This window comes from Trematomus bernacchii, unplaced genomic scaffold (genome assembly GCF_902827165.1).
Source record: "Trematomus bernacchii unplaced genomic scaffold, fTreBer1.1, whole genome shotgun sequence".
NCBI lineage: Eukaryota > Metazoa > Chordata > Actinopteri > Perciformes > Nototheniidae > Trematomus > Trematomus bernacchii.
Window position 1 is genome coordinate 26,007 of NW_022987954.1, and position 25,210 is coordinate 51,216.

At 40.8% G+C, this 25,210-nt stretch overlaps 2 protein-coding genes across 2 annotated transcripts; one reads left to right on the forward strand and one right to left on the reverse strand.

Annotated features, from left to right (window-relative positions):
* Positions 1–1,934: 1,934 nt before the first annotated feature.
* Positions 1,935–10,563, reverse strand: LOC117470985 (proline and serine-rich protein 2). Its single transcript, XM_034115769.1, has 4 exons — positions 10,410–10,563; positions 7,729–7,877; positions 4,949–5,216; positions 1,935–4,240 (listed from the first exon to the last, which is right to left on the reverse strand). Exons 2-4 carry the CDS (start codon positions 7,852–7,854, stop codon positions 2,757–2,759), a joined length of 1,878 nt encoding a protein of 625 aa, XP_033971660.1. The 5' UTR covers positions 7,855–7,877; positions 10,410–10,563; the 3' UTR covers positions 1,935–2,756.
* Positions 10,564–11,715: 1,152 nt separating this feature from the next.
* rab3ip (RAB3A interacting protein (rabin3)) lies at positions 11,716–25,161 on the forward strand (the record flags this gene model as incomplete). Its single annotated transcript, XM_034115766.1, is given in 11 exon segments — positions 11,716–11,840; positions 17,143–17,270; positions 17,478–17,591; positions 18,199–18,216; positions 18,218–18,363; positions 19,297–19,468; positions 20,537–20,632; positions 21,542–21,619; positions 22,890–23,099; positions 23,678–23,806; positions 25,049–25,161. Coding segments are annotated over 9 exon segments (1,049 nt in total), but the record flags the coding sequence as incomplete, so codon positions are not given.
* Between the last annotated feature and the right edge of the window lie 49 nt (positions 25,162–25,210).

Sequence of the window (25,210 nt, forward strand, 5' to 3'; positions counted from 1 at the left end):
AACAACAGCAGGTCCTTCCTTATTAGATTACAGAGTTAATTCAAGAAAAATACAAGAAAACAAGTTACTATAATTATGTTTAATGAGTGACATCAATCCAACATTAGATATATTAAGAAGAGTATATACAGGTTATAATAAGAACATTTGAAAAGTCAAAAAGGCTGATCTTCCCATTTACCACATGCATACTTTTTAAAATCCCATTTCAAGTCCAAATAATTCCTTATAAAGTAGACTGTTTTATACACATTGTACTCATATATATATATACTATATGTATGCACCATTAGATACTTCAAATATACTGTAGCTGAACTACAGAGAACCGGAGTCCGTAAACAAATTCACAGAAAAATATTCACGTGAAAAACTAAACATACTTCAATATTGCTGTAGGTGAGCTACAGAGGCCGGAGTCTGGTTAACACACACACACAAACACACACACACACACACACAAACACACACACACACACACACACTTATTTGACAGATTTGATATAAAAGTGAGGCAGACAGTGGACAGACACACACAGCGGGGACAGATTGCTCTCCGTCCATCACACACACACGAACACACACTGTATCCGTCACACACACACTCTGTCTCTGTCCAACACACACAGTTAAATAACACACTTGCCAAAAGATATCGACAACAGCTCAAGAGGAGTAGAAACACCAAAGTAATCCACGATGTATTTCTAGACTCTGCGGTTTTTAGTGCTTCTGTTTTCTTACAATCCCATGTGCGCCGCCCATCCCTAAAGAGCGGATTTTAAGCGTTCCCCTCAGTAAGAAAGTAAAAAGTCCTTCCCACAAAACCCATTCCACAGTCTGTGGTCTGGTGTGGGAGTGGAGTAAAAATATCTCTCTGAAAATCTCTTATCCCCGTCTGCAGCATTGTTATTCCAGTTGGTTTCCAGAACAATTGGGACATTCTTGTTTCTGGAATTGGATAAAACCGTCTTGCTTTTTACAACATAGTTTGTTCATTTCAGAAGTAATACAATCGCACCGAAGAAAAAGTGCCTTCAACTTTGTTTTTACCCCAAAGTGCTGACAGAAAAACAGCCACCGTCGACTGAAGAGTTGGTCGAGAAACCATTAAACACCAAAATAAATGCCCTTGTTTCTGCACTCTAAAGATTTCACAGCCGCAAAAAGGAACGTGACACTGTAAAACAAAATATATCACTTAAAGTTATATTTTTTTAAGATTTAAAGTACAATTTGCAACACAAATACTCTCTAATTTAACCTTTAATTGTCTTCTTTAAATAACTAAATTACTCTTGTGCATAATTAGCTGCTCATTTACTTTAAATAACGGTTAAAAGTGTCTGCTAAAAAAGACACATATTTCACCAGAGCCGGATTAACCTACGACGCAAAATATCTCTTTTTCAATCCATGTGTACCGACTTTATATATTGCCATACATTACCCCAGACATATGCTATTCTGGAGGACTAACAGCCCAATGTGTGCAGTGTGGAAGATAGTATGTGGACATCTAAAAGTTAAAAGCACATTTATTTAACTAACGCTGGGATCCTGAGTCGTGGCTGAACCTGTCTCTGCGGTCCTGCCTGACTCTCATCATACTACTTCCCTGATGGCTCCCACAGGATTGTTGACATCCTCGTGGATTCATCTTCTTATTATAGACACATGCATTTCCAAACATTTGGTCTACCTGCTGTAAATATATTATCTCTTCGATTTACACACGGCATCTATTGCACGTCTGTCCGTCCTGGGAGAGGGATCCCTCCTCTGATGCTCTCCCTGAGGTTTCTCCCATGTTCCCCTTTAAACTGTGGGGTTTCTCTGGAAGTGTTTCCTTGTACGATGTGAGGGTCTAAGGACAGAGGGTCTAAGGACAGAGGGTCTAAGGACAGAGGGTGTCGTTTTGTCATACTGATATTCTGAACAAACTGTGAAGTCCACTGAGACTAATGTAACATTTGTGATATTGGGCTATATAAATAAACATTGATTGATTGATTGATTGATTGATTGATTGATGGAATAAAAACTAGATTCTGAGTCCCTGCTACAGGATAAGGCTTCAAAATTACCGCAAATGAACATATTTGGTTTCTTTTTGGGAGCCCTATAGAAGGTTTGTGTCACAGGTAATTTGGCCATTTCCCATTTAGTTACCCAGTCTTACTTTTGGCATTAAAACATAAAAAAAAAAATCCCAATAAAAGTCTTTATAACCTTTATAAAATGGGCCTCGTTTGCAAAAGATGGTCCTATTGTAGTTTATCTCGACTCAATCCCAAATACACCACCAGAAACATTCCCAAAAGTACCAAAAGTGGATAAGTCCGCCACCGATAAATACACTACTTCCTCCTGTTTAGTAACGTTTGATACACATAAGAAAATAGGACCCAGTTTAAAAAGGTCCAGATATTCACAAGCATCCTCGTTTGTGGCAAACCAAAGGTTCTTCAAAGAGGATGCTCCTCTTTACAGCAAGAAAGCTCCAAAATATCTTTCTGCAGAGGTATACAATGTCTTGGATCAGATATAATATAAAGTAGTTTATCTTTGTCGAACGTGACACACTTGATTGTCAGTTTGTTTTATGGCCAGGAAGTGAGAACTGGCTGTGCAGGTTCTATCGTATGATCTCGAAAAAGTCTCTCCCCTACCACGCCTCAAACTCAGCCAAACATGGGGGAAACTTCTAGCATTCCTCAAGCAGAAAGTCAGGCTCGACAGGTACAGAAAGTTTATCAAGACTCCTTCCACAACCCAAGTTTCCTCAAGGCTTCTCTGCGCGATTCGTCCGTCGCTCCTCGTCCAGAAAACTGCACGGTGATGCCTTGGGGACGAAAGGTGGATCTTCGCCTGTGATCAGGGGATAATGCTCGAGGTGCTGGTAACGGTGTAGAAACGCCGCCATGATAGGAGTGACGAGGAGGTCTTGGTGCCGGAGCGGGAGATGGAGCTTTGAAACTCTTCGAAGGACTGTCCGTCGGGCGATTCAACCCGTAGGAAGGGTTGAAAGTTCGGCTTTTCCCTCCGTAGCTGTTCAGCGCAGTGGGTAGCGGTTCTTGTTTGGCGGGTAAGCTTTGACTCTTGTCGATGTGGGAGCTGAGGATATCTGGAAGGTCGCTCCTGGCTACGTGAGAAGGGGTCATGACTTTGGTCTTTCCTCCGTAGGTGTTGAACTCGGTGGGGTTAGCCAGCGCAGGGGGCAGCACTTTGGGATCAGGGCTACTTGGTGAAGGTAACGACTCTCTTCTGAAGGAATGAGAAGGGTTCACCGTGATAGATTTCCCCCCATAGTTGTTCGGTTCGAGCGAAGTGACTTCAGGCGGAGGGGGGAAAGATGGAGATGTCCTGGTTTCTAGTAGAGGAGGGGGAGGATGGTAGCTACTTCGTGTCATGGCTGGAGGTGAAGGGCTCGATTGGCGGCTTCTTTCGTCAAACCTCTTGAGGGATTCGGACCGCTCAATCTCTGGTTTCTTGACGATCTGGCTCTGACTCGGAGTCCTAACTCCTGGCAATTTGGTGGTGGTTTCTCTTGGTGTTGGGGGAGCGCTGACCTCCACCGACTTGGCTTCTGCACCTGCGAGAGGACCTAAAGAGGCGTCAGGGACCGGGAGGAGCGACGTACCTCCAGACATCGCTCGATTCCTGTTTAGACCCAGTTTAGACAGGGCCTCCATCCTTGATTTGTCCGGTGAGGGGTCCTTGAAGGAAATACTGCGAGTGGGAGTGTTTCGAGACTCCACGGTCAGGGGAGAGTCGTCTTGCAGCAAAGGGTGAGCCGTACCTGTAAGGTTTGCTAACATCTGCGCCTTTCTCTCGTGGATGTGGACATTTGCCATCGACTGGTTCTGAGTGTCCTTATGGCCGTGGATCACACTGATGTTGGCCGGAAAACGGTTCGGTTTAGCATAAGTTGGAGGGCCATGTTTAGGAAGATCGCTACTCGGACTCCATTGCTTGTCCGACTCGATGCTCGGGCGGCGGAGGAACGAGGAGGGATGCAAGTTAGAGGAAGTTCCTGCCTGGTTATCTGCTATCTGCTGGGCAATAAGAACTGGGGTGGGGATGCAGCCTGGAGGGTGGTAGGAGAAGTGGCCGTCTGTAGCTCCATAGCTGCCACTTGGTAAAGGAGGGTTGTACTCGGAGGGTAAGCTGTCCGTCACATCTCGCTTCGGCTTTATCTCGAAGTGGCTTCCAGGGGTCTGCATCATGTTCATAAAGTCTGTGAGGAACAAATGGCAAAGTGAAAAACTTGGAAAGACTACAAGCTTTAAGGACTGTACTGTTGAGGACATTAGGGATGTCATTATCGCATTAGAAAGGCTGTATGGACACTTGCCATATTCAATAGAAGTTTCTCAATTGAACAAAAGTGTTATTGCTCTGTTGAAGTGGTACGTTTATGGAAATGATGTGGATGCCCCTTTGTGGAATAAGTTCAGATGATTCAAACATTAAACTCACGTGATTTCCCGAATACACATTTGTATTGTTTTGTCTCTAGACAGCATTAAACATGGCTAATTCTGGCTGATATGATCGGACAATTTAAACAAATTCCGTAAGACCTATTTCCAAATGTCCCTCATTGATCGTTTAAGGTTTTGTTCCAGTTTGAAACCTCTACTTTCCCTACTTTGTTTACTGGTGGATTATAGCAATGTATACAAATCGTAGCCTATACCATCTAACGTTGGTTAACAACACAGCCTAGTTTATACTTGCCAAACCAGATTCAGCCATTTCAGATGCTGGCTTAAAAACTCGTGGACAGTTACGATACAATAGAAGACATACCATGCTGTCAATTCATCAGTTACCTTTAGACTTGGTACATTAAAATGACTACAGGTGAAACGTTTGGATTCCTACATCTACGTATTTACAGAATTCTGGATAAGACCCAGAAACAAGAACAACTGTACCCTACCTGGACTTGTGGGATTGTAGATCGGCTCTTTGTTCTGCAGTAGGTCCGGTTCTGGGCTGACCAGGTAAATAATGTCCTGGTCTTTGGCGACAGGATGCCTCGACATGCGCGAGGAAACACTAGGACTCGAGGTCTGGTGGATGCTGTTCGCTGGGGGCTTCATCCGGTCGTTCTCCTCCAGACTTTCATCCAACGAGTCGATGGTTTTCTCAAAGAACTGGATGCACTCCTGCTCCTCCTGGCTCAGAAACTTCAGGGTATCGTCGTCCTGTCAAGGCGAAGGGATCAGAGGACGTTAATTGACATACAATACAATACAATACAATACAATACAATACAGCACTTTAAAACCTCCAGACCAAAGTGCTGCACAGTCAAATAAACAAACAAACTCACAGCCCAGCTCACACACCATAAAACAAGTACAAGTAAAAACAATAGACAATTTAAAAGCAACAATCTACAAGGTGTCAAAACGCTAAGGAGAAGAGGTGGGTTTTCAGAAGCGATATTTCTAGTGTTCCTGCCAGTATTTGGTTCTGAGGTTGTTTGTCGTTCCTTCAAAGATGCACTCATGTTACATATTTAACATAGTTAGGGCTATTTCAAAAGCAATAGTGATTTAAACTGCTTTAGGCTGAATCTACACAGGCAACTTTGTACTTTTCAATATTGCTGGACCAAGTTTTTTCACTTTGACTAATTTGACTGATCGCGCAAATCCCTTTTCATTCAGTTGATCTTAAATTACTGAATATAATGTATCATCTTTTCCTTCAATATGGTCGGATCTGGGTCAGATTATGTCCTTACTGCAATTGAATTGGGCGTAGGGTCGATACAAGTATTATTTAGCTGTGGATTTGTTTTCTAATACAGTATCTTGACAACAAATGACCACTTTAACCGCCATGGTATGAAAGACTTGTATTGGCCCTTTGTTTTTTTGATGTATTTGGGATACTGTTTTTTCTTTGTCGTTGTGGTACTGCTTTAACTTCAGTCCTTCTACTTATTCGCAGGCTCATTGTTACAGAGGATTAACTATCGCCTACAGCCATGTAGCAGAGCTTAAATAGGTTGACTTGATCTTTATCCGGACTGAAAGGGACTTCTAAAGGAGGGCACTGAAACCAAAAGTCACCAGGTTGTCACTGGATAGCTCATTGTGTGACTCCTCAGTGGGTTTCCTGTAAGGAGCTGGACAGGTAGCCGCTGAGATGGGGAGAAGAGAGGGACGTTTGAGCTACATTTAGGGTCGGAAAGAAGTTAGGAGGGTTGGGATGTGGGAACAAACAGACCTGTGTTCAGTCTGTACACATTGACTCCTGGAGGAGGAAGTCAGAGTGGATGGTTTACAAAAAAACAGGGTTCAACGATGAAGAGAGAAATGTAAACACTAAGGATATATGAACATTAGAATCAGAATACTTTATTCATCCCGTGGGAAATTGGGTTTGGCAATAGTTGCTCCACATTAGAATTAAATAAATAATGAAAAATAATGAGTTTAAGAAAAATGTCCAATAAAAGACTAAATAAAATACAAATATTTATAGAAACACAAGAAGTTAAAGTCCAATGTCCAATATAAGATCAAGTAAAAATAAATACAAATATAAAAGGGGAATAATACAATAAGTGTAACTCTAGCCTGCTTGAGTAACCGTCCCCACACAAACAGTCTGATAATGAGGTGTTATGGATCTCGTGTTGAACTGTAATTACACAGCGACCACAACATGAGGAAGCTGCTCATTTGGGGCTATTTCAAGGTTATGTCCTTCAGCGTGCGGTTGACATGCGAACAGGGTTTGCTGCTGACATCAGAGTCTTGTTTTTACTTTACACCGACGGAGACAAAAGCACCTGCAGCAACACCCAACTGAAACCAACGTGAGATAAACACAGATCAGTCAATGCAGTCTATTGTGGAGACGCAGCGACCGGAGATGAAAAACTGCAGCTCGACCGGTTCCATTTGTGTTGTCAGTGATAATGAATGTCATCCCCAAGGCATGTCGAGGGATTAAGTTGTTGAGCAGGTGTAATTTCACAGCGACGGTGAAGACTGGGTGCTTTGTGTAAACACAGAGAGGTACAGCTTGGATAATCAGCTGTTCATCTGATACGCTGAGTGTTTGCTGTGTGTAAGGAGACAATAGAACAAGACGACTCTATGCTTCAGTTTACAGAGCGTCCAGGTGTACGTATACACACCTGTGATAACCAATAAGTCAGCTGTATCTGTTGCAATTGCTAGATATCGACCAACTTATTGGAATAGTTTGGGGAGATATGTATAGGAGGCTATGTTTTACTGTCCGTTGGGATGTTTGTGCATTTATCACCAAGGTTTCCAAATGAATACCTGCCCTCATGAAACTTGGCAAAATGGTGTCGAATTATCTAAAGAAAGGAACCATAACATTTTGAAGGGGCATATTTGTTCACTTATTGCCCTGGAGGTCTGAACTGCCCATTAACATGTCTAGTTTGTATGTCCTCTTTGCACGTCAAATAATAAGTATATTCAATTGTTGTGGGGTCTTTGATATAAAGGTTTTTAAAGAAAGCATAATGAATCTGGAGCCCTGGAATATGCACATGGCTATTAACACTTAATTGTGAAGAAAACAGTTGAATAATATTGCTGTTGCTTAAGGTCCCTTTAACGTTTGAATCAAAAATCCATTTATCCGGTAAGATGACGTAAAAGTACCAAAAAATCTCAAATCTTGTGAAGTATTTTTCTATTTTCTATCTTTATAAATACGTACGCGTGTCCTGGAGTTTCGCCCGGCGTCCCCGTTGACTCCGTAGTGGAGCTGAGGGCTGGCCTGCAGACGGAGGTCCATGATTCGGGGGTCAGAGGTTGCACATCTGGACTCGCTCTGAAGAATCATCAAATCCTCTTTTCAACGAGAGTCTGGAGACACAGAGAGAGAAGAGACGTCAAAAAACTGACCGCAGAAGAAGAACAAATTAGATCCTTAACTGTTGTGTCTCTACTTTAAAGAGTCCTCTCCTGCTGATGTTCATATCAGTATGTAGTGTCTCTACTTTAAAGAGTCCTCTCCTGCTGATGTTCAGGTGTATATCAGTATGTAGTGTCTCTTCTTTAAAGAGTCCTCTCCTGCTGATGTTCAGGTGTATATCAGTATGTAGTGTCTCTACTTTAAAGAGTCCTCTCCTGCTGATGTTCAGGTGTATATCAGTATGTAGTATCTCTACTTTAAAGAGTCCTCTCCTGCTGATGTTCAGGTGTATATCAGAATGTAGTGTATCTACTTTAAAGAGTCCTCTCCTGCTGATGTTCAGGTGCATATCAGTATGTAGTGTCTCTACTTTAAAGAGTCCTCTCCTGCTGATGTTCAGGTGCATATCAGTATGTAGTGTCTCTACTTTAAAGAGTCCTCTCCTGCTGATGTTCAGGTGTATATCAGTATGTAGTGTCTCTACTTTAAAGAGTCCTCTCCTGCTGATGTTCAGGTGTATATCAGTGTGTAGTGTCTCTACTTTAAAGAGTCCTCTCCTGCTGATGTTCAGGTGTATATCAGTGTGTAGTGTCTCTACTTTAAAGAGTCCTCTCCTGCTGATGTTCAGGTGTATATCAGTATGTAGTGTCTCTACTTTAAAGAGTCCTCTCCTGCTGATGTTCAGGTGTATATCAGTGTGTAGTGTCTCTACTTTAAAGAGTCCTCTCCTGCTGATGTTCAGGTGTATATCAGTGTGTAGTGTCTCTACTTTAAAGAGTCCTCTCCTGCTGATGTTCAGGTGTATGTCAGTATGTAGTGTCTCTACTTTAAAGAGTCCTCTCCTGCTGATGTTCAGGTGTATATCAGTATGTAGTGTCTCTACTGGGACATGTCTCCATGCTTTAATGTTCAAAAAGCTCTTTATTTTTCTCATACTGTCTACGAAGCTTTCGTAACACGTAATGATTTTTATGACTGTCGGAAAATTAGAAAACAGTGAAGATAGTTTCAGTTTTCACGGTTTCTGGCTTTGATAAATGCTGTTGAAATACAAGAACCAAATGTACCAAATAATACAAAGTTAAAACATTCATTACGGTGAATTACCCCTCTGAGTTTGACTATATTGAAGAAGTTGTAAGTATTAATATTTAAGTCATCGTTGACACTTAGTGAGTTGATCCTATTCGAAATGTTTCTTATAAGGATAATGCATCATTTCTTATAAAATAACCTATGGATTTTTCTTAAAGAGGACATATAATATTAATTTCCCCCTCTTTTCACCCTCTGTCTGAAACCAGAGCTGCTCTGATTGGTTAGCTGGCCGGCTCTGTTGTGATTGGTCAACCGGCTTAGAGATGTCCCGCCCCTTAGCCTATCACGTACAATGTGTTGGAGCGGAAATATTCACGCTCAAATGCCTGAGCATGAGTAAGCTTTAGGGCCAGGTGAGCTCCACCTGACCGACCAGTTCTCCTGGAACCGGAAGCTGACAGACTGGCTCCTCAAGCCGAAACCTACGGAGCTTTTTTAGCCAACACATTCCTCTGATAAAAATAAAACCCCAGAAGAGAAGTATAATACAAAAAGCTTCCTTGTTGAGGTTTGAGGGGAAATATTTGACTAGATAAACAAGAACTCCTTCTCGTGGTCAAACAAGGATGGGAAGGTGTGGGTGTTCGCTCCTCAGGATGTGTGTTTAGTTAAACAATTAAAAAAAGAATTAAAACACATGCTCATGGTACTTTTTATTAATTTGTTCTTATTATTATTATTATTATTATTTCTATGTATGTCTGCTGGGGCCATTATTTTTACTCCAAAATGTATTGAATATATGTTACATTAAATTAAAGGGATTTTTCCATCCAGTTTTTATGTTGTTGTGTTTATATTATATAGTAAAATAATGTTAATATTAGTATTTAAAATTGGCAATGAGGAACTTTTATTATTATGTATTTATTTACCAAAACTAATATCAGATAATAATATGATCTTATTGTTTTGGTTGTGTCAAATTTAAGTGATTTCATACACAATATATAGTTATTTTGACCCAATTCTATTTGTTTTTTTAGACATAGGTCCAATATATATAGACATATATTGATATTGATTGTATTTGCAGTGTTCATAAGGATATATATAACACACATACTAATTATAACATAATAATCTATGTATATAAGACTTTTCAAAACAAAGCAAGCATAAACAAAAAGTACAATAACTTATTTCACAAATAAAATTCAAATAAATAAAGTTAGTAAAATGTTGCATAATAATGATTTTAAGAATGATTTAACATTTTAAAATAACATTTTAGTTCAGCGTTATTTGAAGAATCTGCAGGAATACCATATATGTAAGAATGGTGACTTTCCATGAGTTATTTAAGTAAATATAATCCCCATAAGCCGGTTTACACGTGGAGAAAATGCGAGTAAAATTAGAAGTATTTTTACATAATGACTTACCCAACAACTCCACAGCTCGGTCATCATAAAACCAACAAACAGAGAAGTAGTTTTTCCTTCAGAGACACAGCTGCTTCCAACTCTCCTGTAAAATAAATCGTCTTTAAGGTCCAGTTCGCGCTTGGAGAGCTCCGTGCGTAATAACTCCACTTTGGCACATTACGCAGCACTTTAAAGCACCACGAAGCCCCGCCCACAGTCGTCAGGAGGGTGTGTGTGTGTGTGCGTGTGTGTGTGTGTGTGTGTGTGTGTGTGTGTGTGTGTGTGTGTGTGTGTGTGTGTGTGTGTGTGTGTGTGTGTGTGTGTGTGTGTGTGTTTTCATTCAGGTGTGGTGGTGACTGACACACTGGAAAGTTATCCAACCCAACTCATACACACCTCAGTTTCACTATGATGTGTTCAGGGTCAGTGGGAAGTTTATGCAAGGTCATTTTTACTTTTACTCTACTACATTTAAGTGGAAGTCTTTTTTTTACTTCAGTACATTTATAAGCTGCTTTACATATTCATATTATGAATACAGTATGTATTCTGATGTCTAATGGGTTAAGTAAGTAACCTCGAAACAGGCCATTTTGCATTATAAGTGTCCTTTTGGTACATTAAGTGTTTTTTAATGCTAAGTATTTTGTAATGTACTTAAGTAACAATTTAACACTCTCGTATTGGTACTTTTATATAAGATAAATACTTTTAGTCAGGCATTATCCTTTTATTTTCTACTTCAGTACAGGATCAGAATACTTACTACACTTACTCCAAACTCAAGAACTGATTATATTTATTGGTTGACAAATTATCTCAAGTTAAATAAAAAACAAACACTATTTGATCAAATGTGACGTTATCTTAAGATAGGGAGATATATGGCACAGTCAGTATCCAATAAAATACATAAATTACATTTGTACATACATTTAGCAAACGTGCAGGACAAAGTGCAGCTATTTAAGGAGAAAAAAAACACCCAAAAAAGGTATTTAATGACTTAAAATAACATTAAGACGAAGGAAATAGATGACTGCAGACTTGTGATTTGTTTGTTTTGAGCGCCACCTGCTGGCTGCACCCTGCTAGCTCAGTTCTTCACTGTGCACAGGCTTTTGTGAATAATACAGGCTTTTTTAATGTTGAAATGTTGTCTTTTTATTATCTATTTTAATGTTTTACTTATTGTTATATTTTTCACACTGGGTTTTGCAGTATTTTGACCATAGACTGCATATATAAAGATTTTGACACGCAACCGTCAAGCATAACAATCAGGTGATGCTGCTCCTCTGGTTTCCCAGTTGTCCCTGAACGCCCCTCCCGTCTCCGGTCTGCGTCACTAACAGCTCCTCCGGTGTTTCTGTCCGTTTGTTTGTTTCTGCACGTTAACCGGGAGAAAGACCCCCAGAACCGGCAGCTGTCCACACACACAGAGGTCCGGTGAGTCCGCAGCTAACGTGTTATTAACGTACATGTTGTTATTATGATTATAAGCTAAGTTAGGGCAACTTACGTAGCCTGCTAGCTAGCTTAGCTACATCTAAATGCACCATATGCGCCTACTGTCGGACACTGAGCCGTTTGTCGCACTATTCATCCCTTTTTCTCACAACCAAGGTAACAGACACACTGATTATGAGTGCTTTATCATCATTTATGTTTTTTATTTTAAAAGCATTAATGATACAGCCCTGTGATCGAGTCATATTAGATGATTTAGCTAGCCGTGGTGTAGGTTTGTGCAGTGACCGATAATGGAATCCCCCGGAAGTGAGCCTGCTGTTGAAGCCCATATGTGTAATGCCCGTAGTGGCCAAACAGTGGTACTACAACGCAAGTGACGTCATTTTGGCCCAAAGATACGTTTCCCCATTGACTTACATTGGGGAAAGAGACGTCTGTAAAAATAATTATTTTGAAGCTAAATAAACTTGTAATAATGAATACATTTGTAAATTAATATACTGTTTTATTGTCGTATCATATTTTGTATTTTCTAGCTTTATTTAATTCTTTACATTGACATTTAAAGAGTTATTTTCTCACTATTCATTTGAAACTCAACTGCGCATGCTCAGTGGGCCCACATACGGGTACTTTTGCTCTTCATGCGCCAATGAGCAGCTCTCGTAGGAATGAACTGCAAATAACGGCTATTTTTCAAATCAAATGTAACCGTTGTAGCCGTTTTTTCTGTTTTCAGTTGGTTTATTTCACTCTTTCTGATATAAATCTCACATCTTAAAGAAACATTATAATTATACATCCATTTATCATTAATCCACAACAAATAACGGTTATATTTCAACATTTAGAAATTGAAGAAATGCGTTGTTTTGTAGCCGTTTCTATCTATTTAAAGTTGGTTTATTCCTCTCTTTCCAATATGCACCTTGCACTTAATATCAATGCTAAAATCTCGCCTTTGAATAAGCCTGTTAACATCAGCTAACATAATGCAATTGCTCCGTTAGCATTAGCTTGTTATTAGCACTGAAACATAAGCTGACACACAGCTAAGATGTTGTCTTCATGCATCTTTAATGTGTGCAGAGTCAGATAACAGCCGTGAGTTTTTAAACGTTAGCCCCCCTGTTCAGTTAGTGTTAGCATGTTAGCTCAACTGCTAACGGTTCACAAAAGCTAACCATTGTGAGCTAACCTAATGCTAGCTGTCACTGCACCCTGAAACAGGTGCTTTGAACGTAGACTGTTTTATAAACGTGAAGCTGTATACGCAATACGATTCAAGGTTACATTTCAGCTTCTTAGCACACAGATAACACTATTATTATATTAGTAATACAACATTATTTGTACAGGGTGTATCAAGTATATTACAGTATAGTGAACAACCGAAATAGACAAATATAAACAAATAAAAACACTTTGCTGTAAAACAAAGCAATCAAATCAATTAAAAACAAAAGATGCAGTAAAGAGCACCAACAAGTTTGCAGAAAAACCTCATAAAATATGTAAAATAAACGAATAAATAAATGCAGTAGAACATAAAGGAAGTGTGACAATTAGGAAAATGCTATGCTTAATACAAATGCAAATTGTTCAATTGAGGTTTTAAAATGTTAACAGAACTTGTTTTCTTATAGCCTTGTGTAGAAAATGTCCTAAGTTTTGGTGCGTAGTTATATAGAATATAATTGGAGGGATGAAACCCCTCTTTAATGGTCACACATGCAGAACACACGGTGACATGTGTCCTCTGCTTTTAACCCATCCTAGTACCAGGAGTCTAGTACTAGGAGCACTGGCAGCTATTGTACAGCGCCCGGGGAGTGGGGGGGGGGGTGAGGGGGTTGTCCGGTGCCTTGCTCAAGGGCACCACAGCAGGGCAGGAGGTGAACTGGGACCTCTCCAAGTAGCAGTCCACACTCCATATTTAAGTCTGTTCGGGGACTTGAACCGGCGACCCTACGGCTCACAGTCAAAGCCCCTACTGACTGAGCCACTGCCGGACTGACTGAGCCACTGCTATATTTTTGTTCAATAGGTATTGTAATGTCATATACACCAGGATCATTGTATCGTTGTAACCAGCATTGTCCCTGCTAGAAATTGAACTGGAAACCATGTGAATGGAGTCAGTGAACAGAGAGGCTGTTGTCAGTTTAAACTGAGTTACTGCTTGTTGCAGACGCTGCAGCAATTATGCAAATGTTTGTGTCAGGTTTCAACAGAAAATAAATAAATAATACCAGTATCTGTAATACTCTTACACATGATGGAACATATACTCATAGAGCTAGGTCATTTCAAATACTGTCATATCACAAAATGGTGGGTTCAGAAATTCCTTGCTTAACATTTCTTCTTTTGCTATTTAAAAAACTACTGCACTACTGTCAGGTTTTCTGTGTGCAGCAGCGTTGTTCACCCCTGTGTTGCACAATGACAATAAATGATCTTTGAATCCTTGATCATAAAATCATAAAAATCCTTCTGATGTTCACATATGCAGGAAGTGCTCTGATATTTTTCTTGAGTTAAAGAAGCAGCTCACTGCGCCACTCCGCCCATCCTCACACCTCTAAGTCATCAAGGCGCTTTACAAGTACACATTACACACATATCATACATGTAACGGTCATGTACTGTGTACAGTACCCACAGGAGCAAATGCGGGTGAAGTGTCTTGCCCAAGGACACAACGGCCTGACTCATGGCTCATGTATTAATTAATTTAATGTTGCAGCTCAACTATCAATGATTACACTTTTAATAACACTCCCTACAGGCCAAGCTTCCAACATGATGCATGTGTTTTGGTACTTGTGCAAGAGCAGCACCCAGATTGAAAACCCCTTTTTCTTCTCTTAATTTCCCATATAATGTTCACTCAATTTAAAACAAGCATGCTGAATATGATAACTAAAGAGCTGCAGTGTAGCAGCTCAGTATGCGTCAATGTTGACAACACAGACTTACAAGTAAATGCCTTAATTTGACAAATTTACGATCAAATATTGTTGTAATTTCATTGTAATGTCCACTGCTGATTAACATGTCAGTTCAGATGTTTGGGTAAATGTTGTCAGTGTTTTGGATGACGTGAGGCTGAGTTTTAAAGTCCTTACTGGAGTAACTGGATCTTTACCCAGCATCCCTCAGTGTCCGGTTACCACGGGCTCTTCAGGACTCGTATCCATGGAGACAAGAAGGGGAGATGGGGGAGAGGGGGGATTGGTTGTTTAGGTGGGCGGGGTTTCACCTGAGTTGACGGACAGGTGTGATGCTTTCACCTGTCCGACCGACTTACCTTCCTTACCTGTGTGCATTTTTTTTCTTCAGGTATATTGCTCGATGCATTGTATATTAATTTAGTATTTTTGTTTTGTTTTTTGTCCCTGTTTAATAAAACCTTTTGCAAGCTATTTTTAAATCCTTGACTTAGTACATCAAAAAGGTTGCTGTTCAGCTCTAAACTCACAAAGTCTCAGATGTCAGATTGTCCTTGAATGCACCAGCAGTCCAGTGCTGTCACCTGCATTTTCCAAACAAACAACAAGAATGAAACTCGGACCAAAACAATAACACGACTAAATGTAAATTAAATTGTGATGTATTACTCATTAGAAGTCTTAGGATTGTTTGCAGACTGGTCAGGGTAGAAGGCGTGACTCTGACATAATGATACTAAAACAAAACACAAGACGTGTTCTTCAGCTGGATCTTTAAATAACCTCAGGGAACAAGTGACGTGTGTGTGTGTGTGTGTGTGTGTGTGTGTGTGTGTGTGTGTGTGTGTGTGTTGTGTGTGTGTGTGTGTGTGTGGTGTGTGTGTGTGTGTGTGTGTGTGTGTGTGTGTGTGTGTGTGTGTGTGTGTGTGTGTGTGTGTGTGATGTGTGTGTGTGTGTGTGTGTGTGGTGTGTGTGTGTGTGTGTGTGTGTGTGTGTGTGTGTGTGTGTGTGTGTGTGTGTGTGTGTGTGTGTGTGTGTGTGTGTGTGTGTGTGTGTGTGTGTGTGTGTGTGTGTGTGTGTGTGTGTGTGTGTGTGTGTCACACACACCAGGATGAGCTGGTGGGACCGGTGTACTTTAAAAACAACCGAAACAGGAGAGACAAAAGAGATTATTTTAAGAATGTGAGTTTAATAACAATAGTGAAGAATCTCTGGAATGAAGAATAGTCTTGACGCTTTGTGGAGGAATGTTCCGTCGCTCCCTCTCTGTCTCTCTTCCTGCTGGAGTTTGACCCAGAGAGTAAAGTCCAGTCTGCCTTACAGTAAAACACTTTATTGGAAGTTAAGGAAGAGGAAGAGGAAGGGTCGTTTCAAAACAAACTCACCAACATCTTCATGTTGTGTGTTCTCTTGAAAACGAATCCTATAGCTCTACTCCGAATACCTTTTATATAACCTAAGTTATGACGAAGTTTGCATATTCTAAGCTTCACCAGTGCTTGTTTTTCACTTTATTGGTTTGCAATTGGTCCTGAAGGATAATTTGTACTCATGTAAATACTAGTTACAGGGTTCTTACGGTCATTAAAAACCTGGAAAAGTCATGGAAATTCAAAAAGCAAATTCCAGGCCCTGGAAAAGTTATGGAAAACAATATTTTTCCCAAAGTTTTGGAAAAGTCATGGAAATGTAACTAAAGTTGCATCAAATATAATTTATATTTTATCTAATCGCCAAAATAGTAATACTATAATGATAATAAATACTGTATCGTATAGTAATGAAACGTAAAATGGCATTTAACGGTCGAGGTATTTTGCTGGTGAGAGATTTTAGTTGCTTTAGCGTGTAGAAGCTAGTAAGCCTATTTGATTTGTTTTAGATAGGCACAACATGTTTCATATGCAGACCTTATTTCCTGTTCCATGTTAAAATAAACCATTTCTTTGGTCATGGAAAATTAGGTAAAGGTCATGGAAAAGTCATTGAAAATCATTTGTGAAAAAGTGTATGAACCCTGTAGTTAATAAAAGTCAATATTTTCTACACGAACAGAGTCTTTTATTTAGAAAAGTTCCTATCTCCAATAGTTTTCACTCTCTTGACCTTCTGATTGTGTGTAGTATTGATAAAGCTCTATTTCATTAACAACTAAATATGAACAAATTATTTAGTTTTTGTCCTAATGTTTGTAAAAATATATTCTCCTCTCTCTCTCTCTCTCTCTCTCTCTCTCTCTCTCTCTCTCTCTCTCTCTCTCTCTCTCTCTCTCTCTCTCTCTCTCTCTCTCTCTCTCTCTCTCTCTCTCTCTCTCTCTCTCTCAGGTTGAGGACAGACGTTACCTGACGGGGTTTCTTTTTGCTGAGTCACTGCTTCACCTGAACCCTGCTGTTAGTGTGACTGACTGAGAGCCTCCATCCATCCTTCAATCCACCACTGCTGCTGCACTATGGTACCACACACACACATACATACACACACACACACACACCACACACACACACACACACACACACACACACACACACATACACATACAAATACACATACACATACACACACACACATATATATTTCAGCCTTGTGTGTGCATTTATAAATTAGAATACATGAAATAAACAGTTTGCTGCCTCACTAAAATCTGTGTGTGTGTGTGCAGAGTGTATGATGTCTGACAGCAGCTGCTATGGCCTGCAGCGGTCCGGGCAAAGCTGAGACTCTGGAGGGTTTCCACGAGGTGAACCTCGCCTCCCCCACCACACCTGACCTCCAGGTAAATGACCTCCATCACATGATGCAGGGAGCGGCTTCCTGCTGATTTTCAGGATGTTTACAGACTTATTGTCACGGATATTTGTCTTTATTGTGAACAGTTGTTACTGGATGCTTAACATTAAAGGTGGGGTAGGTAAGTTTGAGAAACCGGCTCGAGATCGCTAGAATTTCAAAATACACAACCGGAGAAAATCTGCCACTTCCTCACAGAGCCCCTCCTCCAACACACACGAACGCGCACATGACCAATGGGGGCACGAGATAAGTTTGTGCCCAGATGGAAGGCTGACAGGCAGGTAGGCCATCCAGTTATTTTAGCCGGGCCGGCTCAGATGATTGGTCGTGCTTTTTACAGTACTACAGCTTCCACAGATGACATGTTTTAATGGATTTTTTGTCAAAGCACTTCAGATATTCATTGCTATCTGGATGTTAAGAGCATTCCATGGAATATAACAAAAAGTGTGTCTCGAGCCGGTTTCTCAAACTTACCTACCCCACCTTTAATCAAATCAATCAAATATATATTGTTTTCAGTTTGGACTTTTTTGTCTCTTTTGACAACTCTCATCGTCTTTGTTGTTTCCCTGTGTGTCGTCCTGCAGAACCAATCAGAGCAGCGCCCCCCCCAGCCGTCACAGTGCGCCCCCCACCATTCTGTACCGCACACACTCCCTGGGAGCGCCCCCTGCTGGCCGCCCCACCTCCCTGCGGGCCGACCAGCTCCCCACGCAGCCCGTCTACTCCACACCCCACAGCCACAATGGAAGGTGAGGAAACACTCCATACTCTGAGGCGGTCATTTGTGTTTTATGACCGCTGTATTCGTCTGCCTGTATTGATTGGTGTTCATTTGTTGTGACTTTGTTCATGCTGCCCTCTTGGCCAGGTCGCTCTTGAAAAAGAGACTTTGATCTCAATGAGACTTTTACCAGGATATATATGGAGATAGACTTAGATTAAATGTCATTAGTTTAAGAAATGTGTTAGTTTTTACCAAGCAGATATGTGAATATTGTGTAGACGCAGCTTGTCAAATGTGAGGATTGGTTTCTTATCTATATTTAACTTCATATAACTTTATCACCTTTGGCTTTGGGACTTTTTCACAAGTGTTGTAGGACTTAAGGAAAACTATTGCAGGAAAGTAAATCCTCAGCTTCATCGCAAAATAATATTATATTGATTCCTTGGGCTTCATTTCAGGTATTAAAATATTCTGCCGCCATACCATTTTAATTTGATTCATTTCAGCGTCCTGCCATGGATATGAGACGATAACATATATGCCTAAACTCAATTAATTACATTTAGATGAACTCACAAAAAGCAACTTAGATAAGATTTGACAATTTTATTACCAGACATTTATATAAAAATCTACTCTTAAATAAAATAAAACTCAACATTCCCTAGCTTAAGGTAATATATTTATTTTTACAGTTAAGAACTTCAAAATAAAGGCATGTCTTAAAGATTGTAGAGCTATGGGGTGAGTAAAAGAATATTTAGTTGGTTGCAATCTGCAGCCTCGCCACTAGGGGGCGCTGTCCACAATGGAAATAACTGCACAATATTGATCTGAACCTGCAAACAAAATACATATTTTCCAAATACATTTGTAGACAATATGTCCAAAGACTGTCCTTCCACATGAGCTCTTAACCCTAACTGACCGTTGTTGTTGGCATGGTTACCCACAGTGCACCGGGCCAGGAGGCGGAGTCTCTGGACGGCCACTTCCTGTCTGCAGAGGACGGAGAGGATTGCAGCGCTCTGAGCGAGAGTCTGTCGAGGCTGAGGAGCCCGTCAGTGATGGAGGTCCGAGAGAAAGGATACGAGAAGCTGAAGGAGGAGCTGGTGAAGGCCCAGAGGGTAGGATACACACACACACACACACACACACACACACACACACACACACACACACACACACACACACACACACACGAACCACCAACACGTCTGTGTGTGTGTGTTCTCACTTTGGTCCCCCACACTCTACAGCTGAGGCCTTGACGACGGGCACAATATCACGACGAATGTGATATTGAATGTGTGTGTGCAGTTGGAGAGTGTGTGTTTGTGTGTTTTTCAGATCATAATCATATTGCTACACATTTTCATTACTTAAATAGACATCATGTCACACTTTTTATTCCTATTCTTTTATTTAAATGCATTTATTTGTATCTCTTCAGCAGGGCTGTACCAAAGAGTTTGAAGCTTTTTTCTCAACGTTGACATTTAAATTGTAAATCCAAATTTAAATGCGCTGTTTTAATTTGCATGTCTATTTTTTGCGTTGTGTCTGATAAAGAGAAGGCTACAATAAGTATAACTATTGTAATTATATCCAAAAGTCACAAAATCGTATTTATTTTACAGAATATTCAGCTTAAATCCATATTGATTGTATTTAGCCTGTAAGTGGAATGCACTGAGAAGTAACATTAATTGAATGAAGTGGATTTTATATAAAGAAGTTACACTTAATCCAATAAATACAAAATGTTAAAACTGAACATTCAAAACTTTATTTTGAAACCTGAATTAGAACTAAAACAACTTTTAGTAGAGCCATAATCTTCGTTTGTTGTTGCCATGCTATGATTTCATTTTGCTGTGTGTGTGTGTGTGTGGTGTGTGTGTGTGTGTGTGTGTGTGTGTGTGTGTGTGTGTGGTGTGTGTGTGTGTGTGTGTGTGTGTAGTGTGTGTGTGTGTGTGTGTGTGGTGTTGTGGTGTGTGTGTGGTGTGTGTGTGTGTGTGTGTGTGTGGTGTGTGTGTGTGTGTGTGTGTGTGTGTGGTGTGTGTGTGTGTGGTGTGTGTGTGTGTGTGTGTGTGTGTGTGTGTGTGGTGTGTGTGTGTGTGTGTGTGTGGTGTGTGTGTGTGTGGTGTGTGTGTGTGTGTGTGTGTGTGTGGTGTGTGTGTGTGTGTGTGAAGGATCTGCTGTTGAAGGATGAGGAGTGTGAGAGGTTGTCTAAAGTCAGAGATCTGCTGGGCCAGGAGCTGGAGGAGCTCACCGCCAGCCTCTTCCAGGTCTGTCTCCTCATCTCCTCCCCTTCCTTCGTCTCCTCTGCTTCCTGTTTCCTTCCTCCTGATGCAGACAGAAACTACTCCTTGGCAGCAGAGATGAGAAACAGGCGTTGGGAAGATGTTTTTTGCAATTTTTTAATATTTATTATAAGAGTTTGCTTTTAGGTCTAACCGGACTATCCCATGACTAGAAATTCAATTGTTTAAAAGATATTACCTTGGAGGTTTACTGGTCATTTCTCTAAGTTTGATTTCATTTAAAGAAAATAGCGACCCCATAGATCAGTGTTTCTCAAACGTTTTCATACCAAGGACCACTTAACCAATAAAAAAACACTCGCGGACCACCTAACTCCACAAATATCCAAAAACACATTGTTTTTCTAGAACAGATTACAAATCGCCTGAAAATGGTACAAACAAGTGGCAACATGTGTGACGAAGGTGCTGCGCTGGGCTATATCATGCAATCGAAATTGAAACTTAAGCTCGCTCCATTGCGGAGATATTCCCGCGAGAGTGCGGAAAACTTAAATGTATTTATTTATTTCAAATGTGAAATATTACCAATATACTCACGGACCACTAGGGGGCGGACCACACTTTGAGAAGCACTGCCATCGAGGATCAGATTTTCCTCCAGCTCCAACTGACCTTTTAAAGATGATTATTCCTTTCTCTCCTGTTCAATGTTTGAGGGAATCTCTCCTTCTGGTCTTCACCACTCTCTCCTTCCTCCTCTTCCTCGTTCTTTGGACTTTCCCTCATTGAAGGAGCTGGGACTCTTGTCTCTCTCTCTGTGTGTGTTTTCTGTCCCCTGCTAACATGATTGAAGTTTCATTTTCTGTTACTATTATGTTTATTGTGAGCAAGGAAAATATAAAAATAAATGAAATTGTTTGTGTTCAACAGGAAGCCCACAAAATGGTCCGAGAGGCAAACGTCAAGCAGGCAAACGCTGAGAAACAACTGAAGGAAGCTCTGGGGAAGGTGACCACACACTTATTGAGATAAAGCTTTATTATCAAACGTCTCAGAATCACTGCAAGGCATCGAGCAAAATGTCGTGCCAACGTAGAGAATAAAAAAGACATGATCTTAAACCAAGTTTTCATACATCAACACAGGCTCACTATTTGGCAAGAGGACTAAGCCTTATATTGGCTACTTAGCGAGAATCAACTCAGTGAGCAACAGATACCAAGGATGCTGGCTGATGAAGGAGACGAAGTAAGCTAGGTAGCCAATATAAGGCTTAGCAGTACAGATACATGTGGGCTCACTATTTGGCAAGCAACCGGTCACAGGTGCCCTGTTTATCTCATGTCTTATAAAAGCTTATTAATGATTTATAAAGTGTTCACAACCTAATTAATAAATGAATTACAAACTATTCATAAACCCTTGATAAGGGTAGTCTTATTGTAAAGTGGGACCAAAGATAGTCTATAACTCTTTGGCCAATATCATTTTTTTTCCATTTAATAGGCGCTTTCACACCAAGTACTTTGTCGTACTTAGTTCATCAGAACTCTTTAGTTCTGATGAACTAAGTACAGATCGCGTTCACACCGGAATAAGTCCCTGAGGGAGGATTAGGCAAATGAAGCCGCTGACGTCACTTCTTCTTCTTCTGCTTTGGGTTTACTGGCAGGCCGCAAACAACTTCACGGCGTATACTGCCACCCGGAGTCCCCGGCCGGAAGTCCCCGGAGTTGGGGACTGGCTTCAGTAGAAGCTGCTGGGACTCCCAGCAGCTTCTACTGAAGCTTTCCGAGTAAATCGCCAGAACGCCGACACCTCCTCATCTCCACCGCTCCCATGTTTTCTTTTGTGTTGCCATAAGTTATTCTCTCTCCGTTGGTGCGCTGGGCTAATGCTAATAATGCTAATGTGAGCAAATAAAATGGTGGCTTCACAAAACTCTTTCAGAGTTTTACTGGGCGTGGTTTGCAATTCCCCCAGCCAATCAGAAATGGGAACCTTTTTCTCCCACGAAAGTACCTGCTCTCTAGGAGGGACTGAAAAGGGGGTGGAAAGGTTCTCATTAACTAAGTTCTAGTTCCGGAACTTTTTGGTGTGAACGCAAATGTTCGGAACTATACTGGGAAAAGTACTCCGGTGTGAAAGCGCCTAATGTCTTTTTAATGTAATTCAATGTGCATTCTTCGTGAAATTAGTTCATAATAACAGAAATAAATGACTACTTTTACTAGATTATCATGATCATTCCCCCCTCCCCCTCCCCCTCCCTCCTCAGATCGACGTCCTGCAGGCGGAGGTGCAGGCGCTGAAGACTCTGGTCCTCTCCTCCCCCACCTCCCCCCTGGGGGAGCTCCCCTCTGTGGGGGGGGGATCCAAGACCCCCTTCAGGAAGGGCCACAGCAGGAACAAGAGCACCTCCTCCGCCATCATGGGGACGCAGCCCGACCCCTCGGCCACGCAGCCAATCGTACGCGAGTGCAGAGAGGTGGGAGGAGCTTAGTTAACCCCAGAGAGAGTTTATGTTCTCTAATGATGTCATGATTACATTAGGGTTCAAAGATTCAAAGGTTTTATTGTCACATGCTCATAAGCTACAGGGTAGACATGGCAATGACATCCTTCTGACCTGAGCTCCTCCAACAACGCAACATATATAATAAAATACAAAATAACAAAATAAAAGTAGTGCAAAAAGTCTATAAACATGTCAATAGAATATGAAATGTACAAGAACAGAATATGAAATAATGTAAATTAAGAACAAATTAAATACGGTTTATATTAATGCACACATCTGTTTTCTTTTTTATTACTGCCGAATTTTATTCCATATTTTATTCAATTCTATTTCTATGTAAATACTGCTATATTTCACTATATTTGTTATTATTTTGAATATTCTTTTATGTTATTATAGTTTTCTTAAAATAGTTCTCTATCTGTGTTTTACCTTTATGTACGCGCCACGACATCAAGTCAAATTCCTCGTACGTGTCAACCTACCTGGTGATAAACCTGTTTCTGATTCTGATGATAACCTGTGTTGTTGTTGTTGTTGTGCAGGTGGACAGTCAGCTGTTCAGCGACTTCAAGGCGTGGAGGGAGGAGCCGACGCTGGAGCGCAGCTGCTGCTTCCTGGAGAGAGTTTACCGAGAGGACATCTACCCCTGCCTCACCTTCAGCAAGTGTGAGGTACAGAGACAGACATCATGAGCGCAACATATCCTCCAACATTTATGATGATCAGAATAATTGTTGCTGAGTTATGAGCATTGATTTCTAAGCCCCGCCTTTCAGCAAAGACATTTTGATGAATGGTGGCCATGTTTGTAGACTGTCATTTCTTATGAACACGTGTATAACCCTCACAGGATGCTGTTTCCTAGATTTGAACTTGAAAGAGTCAAAAGTGAAATATTTAAAAATGTTTACTGTTTTATTTTTTACATCAGATTCAAATCAATGTAAGTGGGTGGGTCTTAGTGGGTATTGAACCCTTAACGAGTGGGCAAGGTCCTCCTTAGGAACAAATCTGAATCATTTGTCGACTTATCATTATGTTTGATTTTATTGACTTATCCTTAACCCTCCTGTTGTGACCCATTTACTACTTTCATCAATCATAACTTTTTAGTTTTACATTCGATTGCATTAAGGCTTTATGATATCCTTCACAGTAGACCTTTGAACATATCAAATGGCTGATCACCACTTTCATTGAGTTTTGGATGATTTAGTCAACTTTGTAACACCCATGGTGTTCAAGGTCAGATAAAACACACACACACACACACACACACACACACACACACACACACACACACACACACACACACACACACACACACACACACACACACACACACACACACACACAACAATTTGACACATTTCCCGCTCTTATGTGCCCATCCCCCCACATGGATCACACCTGGCACACGCACTACATGTTCAGTGTCTGTTCTTTGTATAGACACTGAACAGCCTTGGGTCCCGTGAAAGGCGCTTTATAAATTCCATTTATTATTATTATTATTTACAGCAGTTGTTCATGTGTACCAGTCGTCTGATACGATATGTACAGTTTGAAAGGGTCTTAAATGAAATTTGGTGATTAATGTTTTTTGTGTTAATGTAATAGCAGTTAAAACAGGACCGGTCAAATTTGACTGTGAACACCAAAGTAAGGGGGAAACGAAGACAATAGGAGGGTTAAAGCTTTCTTTTCATAAAGTACGAGAACACTACTTATGAAAGTGTCTTGAAATAAGTAATGCAGCAAAAAGCAATAACAAGTAACAGAATGAGCAACGAGGTCTAGATCAGTTTGGTCTTAGTCGACTTAGAGTAGCCGCCCCCAAATAAACCCTAACCCAAAAATAAATATATAGAGATGAAATACTTTCTGTTTTTCTGCATCGTCCTCTCCCTCAGCTGGGGTCGGCCATCTTGGAGGCGGTGGAGCAGAACACCCTCAGCGTCGAGCCGGTCGGGTTCCAGACGCTGCCCGTCGTCAAGGCCTCAGCTGTAGAGTGTGGGGGACCAAAGTGAGAACACACACACACACACACACACACACACACACACACACACACA